The sequence below is a fragment of the Carassius auratus genome, chromosome 3 (assembly GCF_003368295.1).
Source record: "Carassius auratus strain Wakin chromosome 3, ASM336829v1, whole genome shotgun sequence".
NCBI classification, from domain to species: domain Eukaryota; kingdom Metazoa; phylum Chordata; class Actinopteri; order Cypriniformes; family Cyprinidae; genus Carassius; species Carassius auratus.
This window is the reverse complement of record NC_039245.1, coordinates 10564699-10585181: the sequence shown is the minus strand read 5'-3', so window position 1 is coordinate 10585181 and position 20483 is coordinate 10564699. Positions and strand designations below refer to the sequence as shown.

Genomic DNA, 20483 nt, shown 5'->3' with positions numbered 1-20483 from the left:
AAGAGCCACATTTCTTACACTGATCACTTTTGGGATCAGTTGATTTTATTTTGTTTCTTAAAATAGTGGTGAAAATTAAAATGAATCTCCTGCTTTTCTGGTTATTTTGCTGCTTTATCAGTGGTTTGTTTGAATGAGGCACCGGCCCTATTTAAGGTGTGACAAGCAAACATTACAGACAGGAGAGCGAAGTTAGCCGAAAAATTAAAGAGTCTGAGTAAAATATGTATAAAAGTATGATATTGGGCAATCAAAAAGTCAAGTAAACCCTGAAAACGAAATGAGTAAATCTCTTTCCAGAGTGCGTGTAATGAGCCTTGTCCATCTGATTCTGGGTTTGTTCACTCTCTTCTCTGGTCTAAGATCAGTGTTTGTTTGAAACACCTCAGGTTGTCCTGTCATTGTGTTGTTCCCATCGTATCTGCTTAAAGATCTCACATGGTTGTGTAAACAGATGAGGGAACCTCTATTGTAATCGCTGCACACATTCATGTTTTAATATATGGTTCTGCAGATCTGTCAGATGCTTCTGGTGGTTGCAACGCACCCTGCAGAGTCATTAGATCTAAAACCTTTTGATGAGACCCAAAACCTTAAACTAAATTCCTCTAAAACTAACGTTTTGATAAAGAATCACAAGTTGAGTCTCGCACACTATCCGAATACAGTGGTGTTGGCAGCTAAAGGATTGTATTTCTCCTGTGTCTTGATGATTTGTGCTGTTGGGCTGTAAAGAAGTGAGTCCAGCTGTGCTTTGTGGTGTAAACGCTCATAGCTACGCTGCTGTAATTTAATATTACTCGCCTCAATATTTGGACTCACCTCGGCGTACTGTACCCTAAACGATAACCTTGCCAACATCACCCTAGAAAGCTTCAGTTTATTTGAATTTTTTGGCCAAATGGATTAATTTAATTCCCAGGTTGTCCTCCACATGTGAAATTGATCCACTAAGCCTGGATTTAAAATAAGTAAATGTTTTCTTAAATACAGTTTCCAAGCTAAAAAGAAGAGCATTAGAATGAATTACAGTCCGAATGGTTAACAAGTGAATCTTATGAAGAAATGCTGAGCTTATATTCGACCCCAAAATCAAAAGAGCAACTCTCTATATATTTTTTTATATATTAAAAAACAATTATATTTTGCTTATTTTTAGGATTTATTTTTATTATATTGTAGCATCATGACAGTTAAGCATATTTTAAAATGTAAATCAATAATAATATTCATTGTTAAAATGATGATGAAGAAAAGTATAATGATAATAATATCACTCATTATCCTTATGGTAACACTTTACAATAAAGTTCCATTTGTTGCCTGTGTGATATATAAATGTATATAATATTCGAATAATATAAATATATAAAATTTATAATATATAAATATTATAATTGTAAAAATATAGTATTTATTTATAAAATTACAACTGTCCATTGTTTCGTCCATGTCATCCGAGGTCTATTAAGTAACAATAATGGATAAAATTATTATTATTTTAATTGTTATTATTATTATTAATAATTGTATTAATGTATTAGTAAATATTGGAATTAACATGAACTAAGATTAATACATGTTTTAGAAGTTTTTTTTTCGATGTTAGATTAATGTATGACAAATGGAACCTTATTGTAAAGTGTTAATAATAATAATAATAATAATAATAATATTATAAATCCTAAATTAACTACTGCAAATACTTTCAACGGCATATACTAACTATTGTATTTTTAGTAATAAATAATTAGCATTGGGGGGTTAATTGTCATGAATATAAAGATAATGCAAAATCTTCAGACAATGCAAAGTCTTAAAAATGTTTGCATAATATTTATCATTATGCAAAATCAGATTTTCCTGACATTTCTCGACATTTTAAGTGCGATTCAGCATACTGTCTGACCATATTATGTTCACATATCTTTGCTCGCCCCAGTTTGTGAGTAGATGTCTGCCGCCATTGCCGCTGGCCCAAAGATGTGTCTGTGTTTTTGTGTGTATGGGAGAAAAGGAGAGAAATAGGGTACAGATTTGAGTGAGGCAGTGGGAGTCTGTTACGTTTCTCTCTGTTTGTGCATGTGAACCTCTTCTACAGCGCTCAACATTGTCCCCCTGCACCCTCTTCTCTCCCCCTGATTCTCAACCCGCCGGGCCGCCCTCTCTCGCTCTGTCCGACTGCAACTTCATTTCACCTGGTTATGATGACGACCTCCATCTGCCATCTGGACTCCGTTCTCCAGGACTACTTTGACATTGTGAAAAACCCGATGGACTTGTCCACTATCAAGCGTAAGCTGGACACGGGTCAGTACCAGGAGCCCTGGCAGTACGTGGACGACATGTGGCTGATGTTCAATAACGCCTGGCTGTATAACAGGAAGACGTCACGGGTGTATAAATACTGCTCCAAACTGGCTGAGGTTTTTGAACAGGAAATAGACCCCGTTATGCAGGAGTTGGGCTACTGCTGTGGAAGGAAGGTGAGCCGTGTGTGTTTGCCTCTGCATCACAATTGGTTACATTCTTTTATAATACCAAACTTATTTAACAATAATAATAATAGTAATTACAGCAAAGCATGTTAAATGTGAATTATAAATGCTTATTTTTATTTAGTTACTTGGTTATTATTGAGAAGTATTATAATATACTACGACATAATACCAAACTTATTTTAATAATATAACATTTGTTATTAATAACTTCTTTAAGGAAGCAATATAGGTAATACTTGCTTTAAATGTATGTTAATATGTGTTATTATAACCACTACTACTACTACTACTACTAATAATAATAATAATAATAATGTTGTTGTCGTTTTTTTTTTTTACTTTACTCATATTGCTGTTTTCATGTTTAAAAGCAGCAAAACACCTGTTACAGCGTTTTTTATTTATTTATTTTTTTTATACCACAGTTAAGTTGTAGTGTTTTTAGCACATTATGAGGTAGATTGTGGTTTCTTGCTTAAATATCATTCATTACCTGACCAAAACTGATGGGATATTGATTGCTACCCCACTCTCCTCTTCCTCGTTTTCTCTCTTTTTTAACCCCTCCGTTCCTATTTTTCTTCTTTCAAGTTGGAGTTTTCTCCTCAAACTCTGTGCTGCTATGGCAAACAGCTGTGTACCATCCCTCGAGACGCTGCATACTTCAGTTACCAGAACAGGTCAGTATTAGAGATGATGTCCACATAGTCACTCACTCGCACCCTTAACTTAATGCTATGCAGTACAGCTACTTCTCAGTCCTACTAGAGTAAGAATAACCACTTGAAAGTTCAAAGAGACTCCAATTGGGCCTATATTATGCATACAAACAGAAACATGTTATTATATTAATACGAACAGTTATATCATAGTGAATGTGCCCTGATGGGTAATTGCCTGACCCCATCACACTATTGTAGATCATTTGCATTTCAGCCTAAAATCAATTTGATGTTGCCTGGCAGCATTGATAGCCCAGTGCTAGAATGAAGTATGATTAAAAGCTGTTTGTTTTCTGAACACTAATGTTTAATGTTCCTGTAGCTCAATTGGTAGAGCACTGCGCGATCAAGCGCAAGGTTGGGGGTTTGATTCCTCGGGAACACATGATATGTAAAAATTGATAGCCTGAATGCAATGTAAGTCTCTTTGGATAAAAGCTAAATGCATAAATTTAATTTTAATTTAATTTTAATGGACGATAGGCTGCTCCACTACATCTGGCACATTCAGATTTGGTTTCCATTGTGTATTTGTATGTTAAAAGACTGAAGGGAGTATTTTTAAGAGGTCTGTTTTCATGTGCTTTGTAAAACTGAAAATGCTGTTCTGCTGTGAGCACATATTTCCCACATCAGGGTGCTGCTGAATTTCAGGCCTGTTGATTTGACTTTCGGTGGCAAAATGAACCACATTTCACATCTCTGCTCTTTTTCTGATTTCAAACAGTTATTTTAAAGAGGGTCTGCATTTTTGACTTCAGTTCTGTTTTGACGTCTTTTGTTGATGTTCTTACGATTAACATGTTGGCAGGTGTGTTGGCAAGTATTTGTATCGATTACCTCAGTTAGTAGCAACAAGCACGACAAGTGCTAATAAGAAGGAAGCACCAAAACGATTGCAGTGCTCTTCCACTGAGGAGTTAATGAAAATCATTGCAAATTTTCTGAGTTACATCATCTTAGACCCTAACAGCAAAACACTTATTCACCTAGACTTTCACCAGAATCGGAGGTTTCAGCGGTGAACAAACATGGGCTGTGCTAAGCTTTCGTATAACTTTAGCTACCTTAGGCTTAATCTTAACCTTACTTTCGTTACATAAAACGTCATGTACTGTATGTGTCAAGGTCACATTTCAGCCCAAAATTAAAATAAGAAAATAAGATTTTAATTTAAAACATGAAGGCTGACTATTGTTTCTTTTTTTCTTTTTTTTTTTTTAAATCTATTAAAAATAAAATGTTAAGTTTTGTTACAATGTTGTTTTTTATCATTATAAAAGGTTATAATGTAAAGTAACACAAGGTACTGGATTGTTGTTGCTAATATTATTATTATTATTATTATTATAATTATTATTATTAAAACATTGAAATCAAAATGTTATGACACAATTACATTGTGTTCTTTTAATCTTTTTATTTTTACTGTTTTCATGTAATCTAACATTAAATTGTGATTATTAAAAATCTATTAAAATAAAAGGTTGTAATATAACAACACTTATTTTATAATATTATTATTGTTGTTAAAATATATTAAAAACAAAAGAGTATGACAACACATGGTAGGCAAAAAAGACGACTAAAAAGCCTATGTGGAAGCAGCCATATATAATGTTATATATTTTTATTATTATGTGGTGATGCCTTTATGCTGCATTTAAAGAAATACATTTGTAAGATGATAATTTCAGATTTTAGTGGTCCTTTATTTTGGAGGCAAAATGTGACCTGGATAGGTTGCATGAGATTGACCCAGAAACTACTGACAAAGAGTACAATATTTAAGTTTCTGAAATCAGCTTCATTCATGCTGCCATCTTCAGGATGTACTAACTGTTCATCTGTCCCGTGTTGTTTTAGTATCGAATCTTGAGACCCTCTTTAAAATGTACTGAAAGGATGATGGGTCTCTGTTGCTCCTGTTCTCACTCTTCTCTTCAGTTCGTTCACTCAGTCCATTGTCCCTCGCTCCTCTGGGCGTCACGGTTGTTTTCGAGCTCAGCGGATGCAAGGGTGACCGTCTGTGCTTTTGCCTCAGCTTCCTGCTCTCTGTTTTAGTTTAATTTTCTTCTTCTACATCTGACCCACCCCTCCACCTGTCCGACACGGAGCTCTTTGTCCCTCATAACGGTTTTGTTTCTCACACTTTGTTAAAATATTCATTCTGCCCTCCTCCCCACCCCCCCTACCCTTTCTCTCCCTCCTTTTTAACGCTTGTGATGTCTGCATTGGCCTGCTTTGATGTGACCAATCATCCGCTCCGAAATTTACACGCAATCAACCAATCAATCAATCTGCCCGGCCCCCCCAAAAAACCTGCTTCATGATTGGCTGGTGTCCCGGTGACGAACCTGCCTTCTCCTGTGCGCCTGTCTCCTGGCCTGCCCTGCCCTGATTGGTGGCTGCTTCCGCGTGCCCTCACTGTGATTGGCTGTGCTCTTGGCGAACGGTCTAGTTCACCCAAATATGGGCTTCTTGCTGGCAGGTACCACTTCTGTGAGAAGTGTTTCAACGAAATCCAGGGGGAGAATGTATCTCTGGGGGACGATCCAACCCAGCCTCAAACGTGAGTAGCCATCTAAAAGCTAGTTTTGATCATCTTCTTCATTGTTATTGTCATAATGCTATTCCTTTCGTGGAGCGTTAGTTCAGTGATTCTCATGACGCACTCGATTGGGCGGCTTCCTGTTCTCCGTCTCTCGTTTTCTCTCCTCAGGTCCATCAATAAAGATCAGTTTCAAAGGAAAAAGAATGACACCCTCGACCCTGAGCTGTATGTAGATATTTTCTCCCTCCAAATGTGTCATCTCAGTTTGCTTGTTAAGTTTAAGTCAAGACGTGGATTTGCTGTCATCGTCTGACCTTTGTTTTCTGATCTTCCTCGTCAGACTGTTGGAATGTGCCGACTGTGGTCGAAAAATGCATCAGATATGCGCTCTGCACAATGAGACGATTTGGCCGTCGGGGTGAGCTAGTTTTATTTGAGCACACTTTATTTGATACATTGGCAAAACATGGCTTAATAATGGAGTCAGCAGACCGTTAGTGAATGTAAGGCTTTACCTGAGGAAGCAAAAGTTAATACTTTTTCATTTATCTTTTATTTTATATGAGGTTTGCCGGGTTTTTCCTGTTAAATACAACTCTGATTTGTGAATTTTATATATCAGCATTAAATTAGCTTTAAAACAAGATATCAGTTCTTCTAATTAATGTTCAAATGTTGTGACAAGATGAGTGCTATAAACATGGAAAATGTAGGACAACTTGATGTACTTTGTTACTACACATTTTTATGAATATTACTGTTCCGAATTGTTTCTAAGTTCCCACATATTCAGGGATGTCGCTCCATTTCCAAATAGTCTGTGTTCCTTTCAATCAGGTTTGTTTGTGACGGCTGTCTGAAAAAAGCCAATGCAACAAGGAAGGAGAATAAATACACTGCAAAGAGTAAGTGGTTAAGAGCTTTAAAAATCTGGGAAAGAAATACCCTTTTGTTCATACTTGGCTAATGAGAATCAAGTCATTTAGATTTTTAATGGCAGATCTTAACGGAGACGTTGAGTAGTAAATGCTGTAGTTGCATCATTTTAAACTTCCCTGCTTAACTTTCTCTTTATTCCAGGACTTCCTCAGACAAAGCTTGGTAGCTTCCTGGAGACACGAGTGAACGAGTACCTAAAGCGCCAGAATCATCCAGAAAGCGGGGATGTCACCATTCGTGTGGTTCACGTGTCTGATAAAGTGGTGGAAGTCAAACCTGGCATGAAGTCCAGGTGAGGGACAGTGCTGAATATTCTGAAATATTGTTGTCGTTCCTTTTAAGTTTTGTGAATTTTGGAACTGTTTGCTTTCATTTCTTTTAATTTTCCATAAAGTACTGTTGTTTATACTACTGCATGCCCTAACTAGTGTTATTTTAGTATTATTTATTCACTATTATGGGATATTATAATAATAATATTTTGTATTACCTTTTATTTTCAGTTTCAATTTAGTTTGTTTAAATATTTCTATATAGTTTTATTTTAAATCAGTTTTAGTCATTTAGTTATTTTAGTTGTCAGGGCAACATTTAACTTTCATTTGTTTTGAAGTTTGTTTTTCATCTAATATTTGTTTTTACATTTTCAGCCTTATTTCAACTGGTAAAACAACAGATTTAACTTGTTTTAGTTAACAATAATAAAACTGTTTGTCTTTTAATGTTATTGGTGGCCTTTCATAGCTTCTCATCATAAACAATAAAATTAATATGTTATATATTGTCAAGCAAGAAATTATTTTGAGGGGAAAGTATGTCTAAGGAAATTGCAGCACTATATAATTGATCAAATGAACATGAATGATTATCATGAACAGCAACACCGATTATCAATGCATGAATCAAACTATTTTGGAATGCCCCCGCTTTGCCATATATTTTTATTATGATGTCGATGTGTGTGGGCAGATGAATTACTCTCAGTAAACAATAACATCTTGATCTTGCTTGCACTCAACTACAGTATTTCAGAGGAGACAGCTCACCCATCACTGTTGCTCTTTGGAAATGTCTTTTTCAATTTCATTGCTTTGTTGATCATTTGCATAAAGTAAAATTGTTCTAAACTTTGTACATGACTGCATTGTATCACCATCAGTCACTGCTGTGTTAATAGCCATTGAAAATGAATGACATCAAGGTGTTTTGACTTTGAAAGGCCTCTGAAAGGCCTCTAGGAGGATGAGAAAACAACATTGGATCAATATATTACACAAACTCCGGTATTGAAAAGTGGATTAATTAATTGGTTCTTTGAATCTGTAATTGTAAAAAAATAAATATTCATGTTTGCTTAATTAAAAATTCAATTTTGTCTTTTTGAAATACAAGAACTTTAATGGACACCATGAAAAAAATTTTAAGAATTAACTGTCTTTCTTTTACAGGTTTGTTGATAGCGGTGAAATGTCAGAGTCATTCCCGTACAGGACAAAAGCTCTGTTTGCGTTTGAAGATATTGATGGGACAGATGTCTGCTTCTTTGGAATGCATGTGCAAGAATATGGCTCCGACTGCCCTCCTCCCAATCAAAGGTTAAAAATAACAAAGACCATGCAGTCATACATCACCGAATCTTCCTCCACGCGCATGTGGATGACATTGCATAGGGGTCTGAGAAACAAAAGTAACTTAGCAATATCCTCTGTCATTTTCTCTCCATGTAGACGCGTGTACATCTCCTACCTTGACAGCGTGCACTTTTTCCAACCCCGTCACCTGAGAACTGGAGTCTATCATGAGATCCTGATTGGATACATGGAATATGCTAAAAAAATGGGGTTTGTCACTGGCCATATCTGGGCTTGTCCACCGAGCGAAGGCGATGACTATATCTTCCATTGCCACCCATCGGATCAGAAGATTCCCAAACCAAAACGCTTACAAGAATGGTACAAGAAGATGCTTGACAAAGCAGTAGCTGAAAGAATTGTACATGACTACAAGGTACTGCTACAGCTGTACTTCTGGCTGACAATAATAAAAGTTTAGACTTGAGTCAACATACTGGAATATAGTATTTTTCCTTGTTTGGCTCGTTGACAGCAATGTGCCATCTATTTGAAGTCCTTCACTAACTATTGCATGTTCCCCTTGCCCAGGACATTTTTAAGCAGGCAACAGAGGATCGTCTGACCAGTGCGAAGGAGCTCCCATATTTTGAGGGTGATTTTTGGCCTAATGTGTTGGAAGAGAGCATTAAAGAGCTGGAACAGGAGGAGGAAGAACGGAAGCGAGAGGAAAACAACACCTCTAGTGAAAGCATTGATGTGAGTGATTAACACAGATTTGTAACCATTTTGTACTGGGTGAAAATATACTCTAGTGCCAAAGGAATAGATCAATAAAAATTCAATAAACTAGATTTCTTAACTTTAAAAAGTACTTCAAGAGAAACTGAACACTTCAGTAGCTGGGTTTTTAGACCGCTACTGTCCTTTTTTTGTATTTGACTTGAAGGCAAAATTTATTCTAGTGCAGCTGCTTTATTATGTATTCTTAAAACATAATTATTATAACTTAATGCTTAATATTGTTTCATTGACTGTCTAGGCTACCAGTGGTGACAGCAAGAATGCCAAAAAAAAGAACAGCAAGAAGACTAGCAAGAACAAGAGCAGCTTGAGCCGGGCCAATAAAAAGAAACCGGGAATGCCAAATGTCTCCAATGATCTATCCCAGAAGCTCTATGCTTCAATGGAGAAACACAAAGAGGTATGTAGCTCCCAAAAACATTTGAACCATTTGTCAATTACACATTTGGACTGAACTCACAAATGTCAACACTCTACTTAATTTCAAGGTTTTCTTTGTTATCCGTCTCATCGCTGGCCCTTCTGCCAATTCCCTTCCACCCATTTTGGACGCTGACCCCCTGATGGCCTGCGATCTGATGGACGGACGAGATGCTTTCCTAACGCTTGCACGAGACAAGCACCTTGAATTCAGCTCGCTGAGGCGTGCCAAATGGAGCTCCATGTGTATGCTTGTAGAACTGCACAACCAGAGCCAGGACCGCTTTGTCTACACGTGCAATGAATGCAAGCACCACGTTGAGACACGCTTTCACTGCACTGTTTGTGAGGTAAGAAATGTCATGTATGCTGGTTTGTATGTCTTTGAAGAGGGTTTCTAAAAATTGGGGTACATGTATTTTAGATCAAAAGACTGAGCAACTTTTGAAATGTTCCCTTCTCTCTTCTTTTGTAGGATTATGATCTTTGCATCACTTGCTACAACATTAAGGGCCATGAGCACAAGATGGAGAAACTTGGACTGGGTCTTGATGACGAGAGCAACAACCAGTCTGCAGCCTCCACTCAGAACCCTGGTGACTCGCGTCGTCTCAGCATCCAACGCTGCATCCAGTCACTGGTGCATGCATGCCAGTGCCGTAATGCTAATTGCTCTTTGCCATCTTGCCAGAAGATGAAGAGAGTAGTGCAACACACCAAGGGCTGCAAACGCAAAACCAATGGTGGCTGTCCCATCTGCAAGCAACTCATTGCGCTTTGTTGCTATCATGCCAAGCACTGCCAGGAAAACAAGTGTCCTGTGCCCTTCTGTCTCAACATCAAGCACAAGCTTCGTCAACAGCAGCTGCAACACAGGCTTCAACAAGCGCAAATGCTGCGTAGACGTATGGCCACCATGCAGCGAGCAGGCCAGCCACCACCTTGTGGAGGTGGGCCTCCAGGAGGTCCTCCATCACCCTGCAACAATGGAGCCACAGGTCCTAGCACACCTACGTCAGTTGGTACTCAACCTGCAACGCCTCAGACACCCACACAGCTAACACCCAACCTTGCATCTCTGCCCCAGCCCGGTGTGGGTGGAGTCCCAGCTGGAGCTTCCCAGCAGCCTCCTCAGCATCCAGTACACCACCAGTTTCAGCAGATGCCAGGTGCAGGTGGGATGATGACCTCACCGCAACAACAAATGGTTCCTCAGCAAACTGTGGGACAACTTCCACATCCACACAATCAGTATGGTCCCCATTCCACTGGTCTCTCCCCAAATCCACAGTCGCAGGGTAAGCCAGGCCTTGGTCCCGCAACTCCTCCGCAGCTCCCTAGCAACCCAGGCACAGCACCTATGTCCCAGCAACAGCAACCTTCAGGTCCTCCCGCTGCAGCTGTGGAGATAGCCATGAAGATCCAGCAAGTGGCTGATGCACAGCGAAAGATGGCACAGGTTCAGATGCTACAACGGCAGGCTGTGCAAGCTGGCATGATGCCGCAGCATCATCAGCAGCCACAGGGACAGATGGGAGTATCCCATCCTGGGATTGGCATGGTAGGGCAACCAGGAATAGCCTCGCAGGCACAAACATCAGTGAACAGAGTGCAGATGGAACAGCAGCAAGGATCTCAGGGAATGATGGCGGGAGTTGGGCCCATGCAGCAGCCTCAACAGGTAGGTGTGCAAGGCCAGATGCCACAACAAATGCATCTACAGCAGCCAAGAATAAACCCACAACTTCAGCCTCAGCAGCAACAGTGGCAAGGACAGGGTATGCCAACCCAGCAGAGACCTGGCATGATGGCTCAACCGGGAATGGTTGCAATGCAGCCCCCTCCTCCTCCGCAGCAGCAACAACCACAACAAATGCAACAACGGCAGGCACCCCAAATGCCGAATCGAAATGCATTGATGAGTATGGTGCAGGCTGGTCTGCAGAGTGGTGTAGTAAGTGGGGCAGCAGCTGGCAATCTGCCTCAGGGAGCCCTGCAGGATCTTTTGCAGACCCTACGATCTCCAAGTTCTCCTCTACAGCAGCAGCAAGTCCTCAACATTCTTCGATCTAACCCACAACTAATGGCAGCATTTATCAAGCAGCGGGTTCACAAGTATAAAGGAGGCACAGGTGGCCCTGCTGTACCACAGGGTGGGCCAGGACCAATGGGAGGCCAGCCAGTGAGTGTCAATACTGGGGTGCCTCAGCCTGGCATGCACCTTGGACAGGGTGTTAACATGCAGACTCAACTTTCTCAACTCCAAAAGCAGCAGCAAATGCAACAACGGCCGCTACTGCAGCAACAGCAAGTAGCTGCCTTGCAGCAGCAACAGCAACAACAACAACAACAGCAGCAGCAGCAACAACAGCAAGGAATTCAGGGTCAGGGGGCTCCAAACATGACCAACATGAATCCACAGTTCAGAGAACTGGTCATGAGAAGGCAACAGCAACTCCAGTTTCAGCAGCAGCAACAACAACAACAACAGCAGCAGCAGCAACAAATGAGTAATCACGCAGCATTCCAACAGCAGCAAGGTTATGTGGGTCAGCAGGGTAACATGCAAGTCCCGCCAGGAGGTCAACCACTACAAGGTGTGCAACCTGGCCAGCAGCAGAGTTTTTCGGGTAACCCTGCACAACAGCAAGCTGCAGCTGTCTTGCAACAGAGGCTTGCACAGCAACACCATCTACAGATGCAACAGCAGCAGAAGGCAGCATCACAAGGTCCTGATATGGGGCACGGAGGAGGTCCGCAGCACACACAAGGAGGTCCCAGTCTACAGACATCACAGACATTATTACAACAGGCTTTACATCAGCGTCTGCTTCAACAGCAGCAACATCACAGTGGCACCTCGCCGGCACAGCAGAACAACCCCATGAGCCCACAGCAGCAGCATCAGATGTCTCAGTCACCCCACTTGCAGGGCCAACAACTCCCATCCTCGCTCAGCAACCAAGTCTGTTCGCCTCAGCCCTCCCCACGACCCCAGTCCCAACCACCTCACTCAAGTCCGTCCCCACGCCTGCAACCGCAACCACCGCCCTCGCCCCACCACATCTCACCTCAGACCCAAACGGGTTCTCCGCATCCCAACCACCTTCAGCAGCATCACTCAGGCATGGCTCCTCCTCCTCCACCTCCCCAACAGCCACAGCACAACTTTAAGGACCCAAGTGGATTTAGTGCAGATCAGAACGCCATGCTTTCTCAGCTCAGTGGCTTGGCAGGACTCCACGGACCTGGAGCTAATGATATGCTGCCCCCTAGTGGCCAGGATCTTGGTATTAACATGAAAACCCTTTAGACATCATATAATCATCACAAAATTTGCAAAGCCCCACCAGAGACAGTGTTAGCTTTTTTATACTATAAGGAAGAACTTAGTGTTTTTCATCATAAATGCTTTAAAATGGACCAGCCTAGAGAGATAGCAAATAAGCATGGGGGGATTTCTTTTTTTTCTTTTGCCAGTTGTGTACAAAGAGAGGATAGTTTCTCAGCCTCAGAGAACAAACCACAAGTAATATTTTTTATGTCAGGTCCAGGGGAGAACTTTTCCTTTTTCAAGAAATATTTTTTAAGATTTTAAAAGTGGTATAAAATTAAAGCGCAAATGATTAAGGACTTTTTTATATATTGTTTCACCATGTACCAGTCTCTGTTATGTGTATTCACAGAGTCATATGGAACATTTCAAACATTGTGATGCATATATTATTATAATTATCTGAACGTCATGCATATCTTCCTTGTAAATTTTGAGTTTTGCATTTTATTTATTCTAGCTTTCATTTTGTCGTCATGATGAATTTTGTTCATGTGTGTTCCCAGAGACTGCTACAATTCACATAGAATATATTTTTGTTAATACCTATTAAAATGAGGAGCTATTCCATTACTGAAGCTGGAGATTTAGGTTATTGAGTATAATATAAATTACAGTGTTGGGGGATCAGGTTTTGGTGTGCGCTCCACTGCCCATTGGAAATTCCATTGGACATCACTTCTTTTGCAACAAGACAAGTTTGCAGATGCACACACCCACCCTCAGAATGTTTGTGCACTCTTTATAAGATGGATAGTGGAGATGTCTGTACTGGTTGGATGTGTGTGTGTGTGTATATATACATATATATGTGTATGTATATATATGTGTGTGTGTGTGTGTTGGATGTGGTGCTAGAGTTCATCTGCTCAAAATCATGTTGGGCATCATTTCACACATGAACTGTATGACGCAGTGAAATGGAGAAGAGGAGAGCCACTGATTTCACCGTTTTCGTCCTTCAGTACCACTGATTTTCCTCCACTTCCAGAACTTTCTTTGCTCTGAACTTTGGGAGTTTTATTTGAATATTTTGTACTGTACAAAGGAAACACAAACTGTGGACTTCATACTTTTTTCTTTTTTAATAAAATGAAGTGATACATTTATTGGTCATTTATTTTTGAGGATCATTTGAAGATTACTTTTTTAACCATTTGCCTCTCTGCTTTAATCTCTGTTTGGCAGAAAGGCGGTGCTCTTGGATTTGGGTTTGTTTGGTTAAATGTGTTAAGGGCTGTTAAGCTGGTCATAGTTGACTCATCTGCCGGCTGTCATTGCCAGTTGACATGTAGACCGATGCTGAAGAAACTGTTGATCCTGTTGGTGAAGGTGTGGCTTTCCCTAAGTATTTAAGAATCAGCATTAGGGTCAGCAAATATGACTTGGTACTGAAAGCTTTTTATACTTCATAATTTTTGACTAGTAGTTAAGAACGTTTAACCTGGTCTGATTGACTAGAGAATATCATCTTGAGATATTCCTCCTGGGTTTATTTTGCGACAATGACTGGCCGACGGCACGACTGCTCTCTGCTCTCTGGAAGACTTCATTAAATACATTTTAAGTAATCTGCCTCGCAGTAAAAAAGGAACAAAAAGCTGCTAAATGTCTCAGAATTGTGACCGTTTCTTGTAATTGCAAATTCATAACTCGCAGTGTGACTTTGTCTCACAATGTGAATCTCGCTCTTGCAAATGTTTTCATGTGACTTTATCCTGCTATTGTAACATCTCCTTCAATTGCAACTTTCTTGTAAATATGACTTAATATCTCATAGTTTTAACTGTAACTCACTATATGGTTATTTCAATGCAACTGTCTTGCAGTTGGTACCTTTACAGTCGCAATTGCAGGGTATTAAGTTACAATTGCAAAATCACTAGATTTCACTACGTATTTTACTCTGAGGCACAAATGGACTTGCACACAAAAAAGTATTACTCCAAAATGACTTAAAATCACAACTTTATTTGTACATTTATTTGCTGTAAATACAAGCAAAAGAAAGTGTAATTGTCACTTGAGACCAACAACAGAGCTTACAAGCCATGTTCAACTAGCACTACGACCAAAACATGTAGTTTAGGCTTTGGCTTTGATTTCTGCCATGCTAAAAGCACACCTAAAGCACATGTGTTCAGATGAACAGGATCTACCCCTACGAAAGCATCCACTGTAACAGTTGTGAATGTAAACCAATACTGTCTCTTTAAAAATGCACAAAGGCATCCAAACAGAGTGTAGACAGCTCAGGTGGAGACATGGAGACAAAGCCCGGTGGCCTTTCATTTTCCCACCTGGTTGTTTACAGGACAAAAGAGGTGATGTAACAGTGTTTTGTCTTCAAGTCGGAACTGAAAAACAGTTTCCTCTCATTATGTCATGTCAATGACTGCTGCTGATGGAAAGGTAGTGGTACAGATACAAAGATTCGCTTTACATGCTTAAAGTCTTTGCATACAGCATCACTGAGTATAATCAGAAATGTTGTCCTTCGAAGGTTATTTTACCACAATGACACAAGGATAAACTCGTTTTAACCTTGTTTAGACAATATCTGCTTCACTACTACAAACGTATTATTCACTTGTTCCTGACTAATTGTACATAAATCTATTGTATGTTCTTGGGTTCCTTTGTCAACTTATATCTCAAGCTCATCGTCACCGAAAAAGCCTTCTGCACTCATGGCCTCTTTAAAGGTGACGGTCAAGGAATTTATCGTCACCTGAGTCACAGTGACTTTCCCAGGATGCACTGTGGTGGTGGAGGGAGTCTGTGATTGGTCAGTTGGGACCTGTAATAACGTGTGTTCTGCTGTAATATCACCATCCATTCCTTCCTTTTCTTTGGCCTCCCAACGGTCTACCTCATCCCTTTCTCTTACCTCTTCCTGTCTACATTTAGTGCTCGAATGTACCTCGATAACCGAAGGTCTGTTCTGTACTTTGTCCAGCACACCTTGCTTGGCTCCTGACTCTGTGCTGTTGTGAAGTGAATGGTCAGTGTTTGTTGTGTCATGTGATACCCGTATGGAGTCCTCACCTCCTGTAGTGTTTGTGACTGGCTCGTTCTCTTGTGTGTTTGAGATTGGACTGGTTTCTGTTGCTCCTAAAACTTGACTTGAATCCTCGCTTGGCTTCTCAGCGTGCTCATAAATGGAAGAGCAGTTCTCAGTTTCCTTGATGATGATAACGGCTTCATGTTCTGCCGAAGAGCTGTACCCGTCCATTGTCTCTTGACCTGACAGAAAAAGACAGAGACCTGTTGTGTTTTGCAGAGGACAGAGTATCTTACAAGTTTTGAATGGCATTCCATTGTCATTTTGGGGGCAGTTTGGAGTATTTCTCAATCACATTAAACATGCGTTAGCCACTTGTCACTGTGATTCAGAAATATCTGGCAAGATTTTACCAAATGGCCCTCATGACCCCTGAATATAAGGTCATTGCAGAGTATCTTAGCATACAGTTATCATATTGATGCCACACAACACCTACTACTTGGAATGTCCTGGTGCACTTCTGTTGTTTTCTCTTCGTTTTCAATCATCATAATCACTTTTTTCTTCTGCTCATCTTCATCGTCTCCATCCCATTCTTTCTCTGAGTCTTTTGCCGGAGGTGAATGCTGGGATAGTTTGATGTCACTCAAGAGCTTGGACCTGCACTGCCTGTTCTTGTATTTCTCTATGGGACGGTAGTGTCGCCCATTCTGGTCGATTTCCGTCCCCATGGAGCGGGTGAGTGACAGGCGGATTCTCGGTATAGGTTTATCTGGAACCTTATGTTTACTTCGTAGGTCCATTGGGTAGATGCTCTGTCAGAAAGTTGAGATTATGCAGTGTTTATCAGATGTTGCAAATAAGCGTTAGACTAGATTGTTCTTTCTGAAATACTGAAGTTTCTTCACAACTGCTGCGATACATTATCTTGCAATCTAGATGGCTCCTTTGGTGCACTTACAGAAAACTATTTTGAACCATATCCGAAAGAAAAAGTCAAGTATAGTCCCCTTTGGATCCTGTGCCAAATTTGGACAATGAATCTAAGTTCAGATCCTGGGACACTTCGGTACATCAGATCGCTTTTATTATGCATATCAGATTGTTGAATATATGAATCGATATAAAACCTTTGGTACTTGTTGTTACAGAAGCTGCATAGAAATGACAACAGTTGGATGAGGCTTCAAATATTGTTTTAGGGGAAAAAACAGATACATAAGAACGGCTACTGGACATCAAAATAGTAAAGAGATAACTCATACCCGCAGAATGACTCGACGAGGTCTCAAGCCTTTCCTCTTATAAGCCAGAGCTCTTTCCTTCTCCTCTCTGTTAGAAAGAGAGAGATATGCAAAGGAATGGGGAGATGGCAAGGAAAGAACATCCCGTTGCCTCCAGCACATTCATCTCCTCATCAGAGTGCGACTTACTTTTCTTCATAGGCGAGGACAAGACGGGGGTCCAGGATATTGTCCTCGGGTTCCCAAGTGCTGTACCTGACAGTCACACAGACAGTCCCAAACAGATCAATGGAGTAACACATGGCGAAAAGAGTCATTTTCATCTTATAATGATCTTCAAATATCAGGGCTACTATTTGTTTGAAAAAAAAAAAAAAACTGCAATGTCAATGTATTCATTATTATTTTAACAGAACATAACAGTGTCTTCTCTTGTGATAAAAAGAAAGGAATAATATGATGCTGTGTTTTATCCGGTATCTATTTTTCTCATGTTTTACATAATCTTTATTGGGGGCTGGGGAAATTTGACTTTGACATGTTTTTGACAGATTCACCCACATATTGTGTCGTAGTTGTAGGTTGTGTTTTGTCTTAATAAAACGACTGTATGCTTTTTCAGTCTTATATGAGAACTTACTTAGGTGCCCACCCTTGCCACTTTAGCAGATATTCCACATTTCCCTGAAATGAGAAAAAAAGAATAAAAGAAGTCACTTTCACTTTTAAAGTTGCGAGGGCTGAGGGGGGATATGCGTCACAATTCTGTTATTAACCAATCCTGGATACAAACATGCCACAGATTTTGAAAAAGCATGCCTTTCACTTTAAGATGTCAACACGCAGTAGTCTCTCGACGTGAAAGATTATGCAGGATGAGAGCGGCGCTGCGCTCGAGAATGTTACGGTGCGTGATGTCATACAGGGGCGAGCACGTGAATTACATTTTTTTTTTTTTTTATCCAAAAAATATTGAGTTTCAGGAACATGCATGGGATGGAAATAGGTGGGGCAATGGAAATGCGTAAACAACTCATTTTGTGCAACGTGAAGCTGCGATGGTCTTTCCTCCCATCACGCTCGAGCGTTCGAAATGAAAGCCGCGTGCACATGCAGCGTTAGTCATCATAATCACTGGCTATTACTGTACGTTACAACATCTGGCTATATACCACACACAAAATAATAAATAAATTAACACCTACCGGTGAGATGGGCTACTTCTTGCGTGCTCTATTAATAAACATGACCTATTTTATTTATCTCTATGCAAACATCTTTAATCTTGTTTATTCTGTCGTTAGTCTAAACTAGTCCGATTATTTTTGACGACTGCGCGGATGTTTCACGCATCACCCCTTGGCCCATGCGCGCCTACAAATAAACTGCGTAGCCGCTAAACGCGGATATTTTCCCAGCGCGACGCGCATCAGAAGCAATGATGTTGACATGCGCGCTGTTCTCACACGCCCCCCTCCATCTATAGAGCTTGCAATTCAAGCGCGAGCCTTGCTAGAATTCACTAACTTTAGACAATAACATACAAGTTGTCGCAGTATTTTGCACACGAATTGTCATGCGACGAAAAAGTTCCGAAATGTTACACAAGCTTAGGTGTTATTCACTCATGAGTGATTCCTGAACTGGCAACAGAAGAAAACTGTGCAGACTTTGGTTGTATTAATGCCTTCAAAGGAAAGTAAACAACGCGTGCAGAATACAATGCTTTAAAAACTGACCGATGTGCATTTTTATACGCACCAGCAAAGTCCTTACCTTTCTTATCCTCTTCTTCGTGATTGACTCCACAGCAAACACTTGCTCTCCTATTGATGACAGCTCCATGTTCATGAGATCATCCAGTGCAGCAAACAGAGTTTCTAATCTTTATTTCTCTTCAGGTGATGAAATATCACTTAACTATACTGCGCACACTCTTGGCGTGATCTTTTCTTTTTTAGGATTTAAGCCCTCTGGTCCTCTTGGTGCAGCATCAGGTCTGCTGCTGTTGCAGCTCTTTCTGAGTTTTAAAATCTGCGACACATGTACGTACTGGCTTGGCTTGGCGCGTGCACGCTCTACGCGCTCGCGCCCACCCACTTCTCCGTCTATGGCAAGGCGTGTTAACATTTATTCTTTTAATGAGTAGCCTATCTATTATTTTTATATTTTTGCTTTTTTTATTTACTAGGCAGTCTAATGTCGGTATAATTTTTTTAGGGTCACTGGTTAGTACATTTTTATTTGTTAACAGTACGTTTATCTAGTTACTGGAAATGAGACAAGTTGTTATTAGATAGATACTATGGTTCTTTATTAATTTTTTTTTTTTTTTACTCGTCAGATGTAATGTGTAGACTTGAGCAAACTCTATAGGTTAATTAAAAATTTACTAAGAAAACTGAAAATGCTAGTAGTAAAACTTTTATTTAAAAAATCAACTCTAAGCTATTCTATTTTTCTTTTGGTGAAAGATTTTTAAACTTTAAAATACTGAATACATTTTACAGCAGTTAAATCAAATAAAATATTCCCTTATAGGAACTGAGTAAATGTATTAATAGTTGGATGTGCCAGAAGTTTCTTCAGTTAAACAAGAAAAAAACTGAAGTCAGTTTGGAAACAAAGATGAAGTGTTCAAGGTGAATGCATACCTTGACTCTAGGGGTCAAACAACTAAAAATCAAGTCAGGAATCTTGGTGTGATTCTGGAGACAGACCTTAGTTTCAGTAGTCATGTCAAAGCAGTAACTAAATCAGCATACTATCATTTAAAAAACATTGCAAGAATTAGATGTTTTGTTTCCAGTCAAGACTTGGATAAACTTGTCAACGTATCTGTCCAGTAACTAATAATGAACACACAGTTTGCAGAGAGGCATTTCAGTTGTTCACGGTGACCTAAAGGGACAGTTCACCCCAAAATACTAATTTTGGCATTATTTACACCCACAAGTTGTTCTAAAATAAACCTGTAATAATTTCTTTCTGCTGTTGAACAAAAAGAAGAAGATACTTTAAATAATGTTGGTAACCAAACAGTTTCTTGTCCCCCACTATGAAAGTTACAACTGTAAGCTGTTTAGTTGAGACACATTCTTCAAACTATCTTCTTTTGTGTTCCACAGAAGAAAGAACTTTATGCAGGTTTAGAACAACCTGGGTAAATTATGACTCATTTTATTTTAGTCTGAACCATACCATTAAAGTGACAGACACATCAGTGCTTCTAAAGCTATAGGCCTATTGTTTTATTAACATTAGGATAATCTGTTAATATTATATTCCATACATTATCAGAGCTTGGTAGACATAATTATTATACTTTAATACATGATTAGACAGATAAATGAATATTGTATAATTAATGTTACCTAGTTATGTTTT

At 39.7% G+C, this 20483-nt stretch overlaps 2 protein-coding genes across 14 annotated transcripts in view; one reads left to right on the top strand and one right to left on the bottom strand.

The window, feature by feature from the left end:
• LOC113047153 (histone acetyltransferase p300-like) overlaps window positions 1-13954 on the top strand; it is a 44020-nt gene extending 30066 nt beyond the window's left edge. For 9 of the 13 annotated variants that reach the window (XM_026208454.1, XM_026208514.1, XM_026208463.1 and 6 more), the window contains exons 18-30: window positions 2247-2486; window positions 3093-3181; window positions 5685-5795; window positions 5946-6002; window positions 6118-6195; window positions 6615-6682; window positions 6858-7008; window positions 8165-8311; window positions 8444-8723; window positions 8879-9046; window positions 9330-9491; window positions 9580-9861; window positions 9987-13954. In XM_026208454.1, coding sequence (XP_026064239.1) covers window positions 2247-2486; window positions 3093-3181; window positions 5685-5795; window positions 5946-6002; window positions 6118-6195; window positions 6615-6682; window positions 6858-7008; window positions 8165-8311; window positions 8444-8723; window positions 8879-9046; window positions 9330-9491; window positions 9580-9861; window positions 9987-12824 — 4671 coding nt within the window. In that variant the 3' untranslated portion in view covers window positions 12825-13954. The remainder of the gene's footprint in view (window positions 1-2246; window positions 2487-3092; window positions 3182-5684; window positions 5796-5945; window positions 6003-6117; window positions 6196-6614; window positions 6683-6857; window positions 7009-8164; window positions 8312-8443; window positions 8724-8878; window positions 9047-9329; window positions 9492-9579; window positions 9862-9986) is intronic. The other 4 variants (XM_026208477.1, XM_026208520.1, XM_026208497.1 and 1 more) reach the window with 2 other exon arrangements.
• An 842-nt stretch (window positions 13955-14796) lies between these two features.
• Window positions 14797-19183, bottom strand: LOC113047419 (chromobox protein homolog 8-like). Its single transcript, XM_026208766.1, has 6 exons — window positions 18873-19183; window positions 17737-17780; window positions 17286-17351; window positions 17118-17184; window positions 16349-16667; window positions 14797-16091 (listed from the first exon to the last, which is right to left on the bottom strand). Exons 1-6 carry the CDS (start codon window positions 18945-18947, stop codon window positions 15493-15495), a joined length of 1170 nt encoding a protein of 389 aa, XP_026064551.1. The 5' UTR covers window positions 18948-19183; the 3' UTR covers window positions 14797-15492.
• Window positions 19184-20483: the final 1300 nt, after the last annotated feature.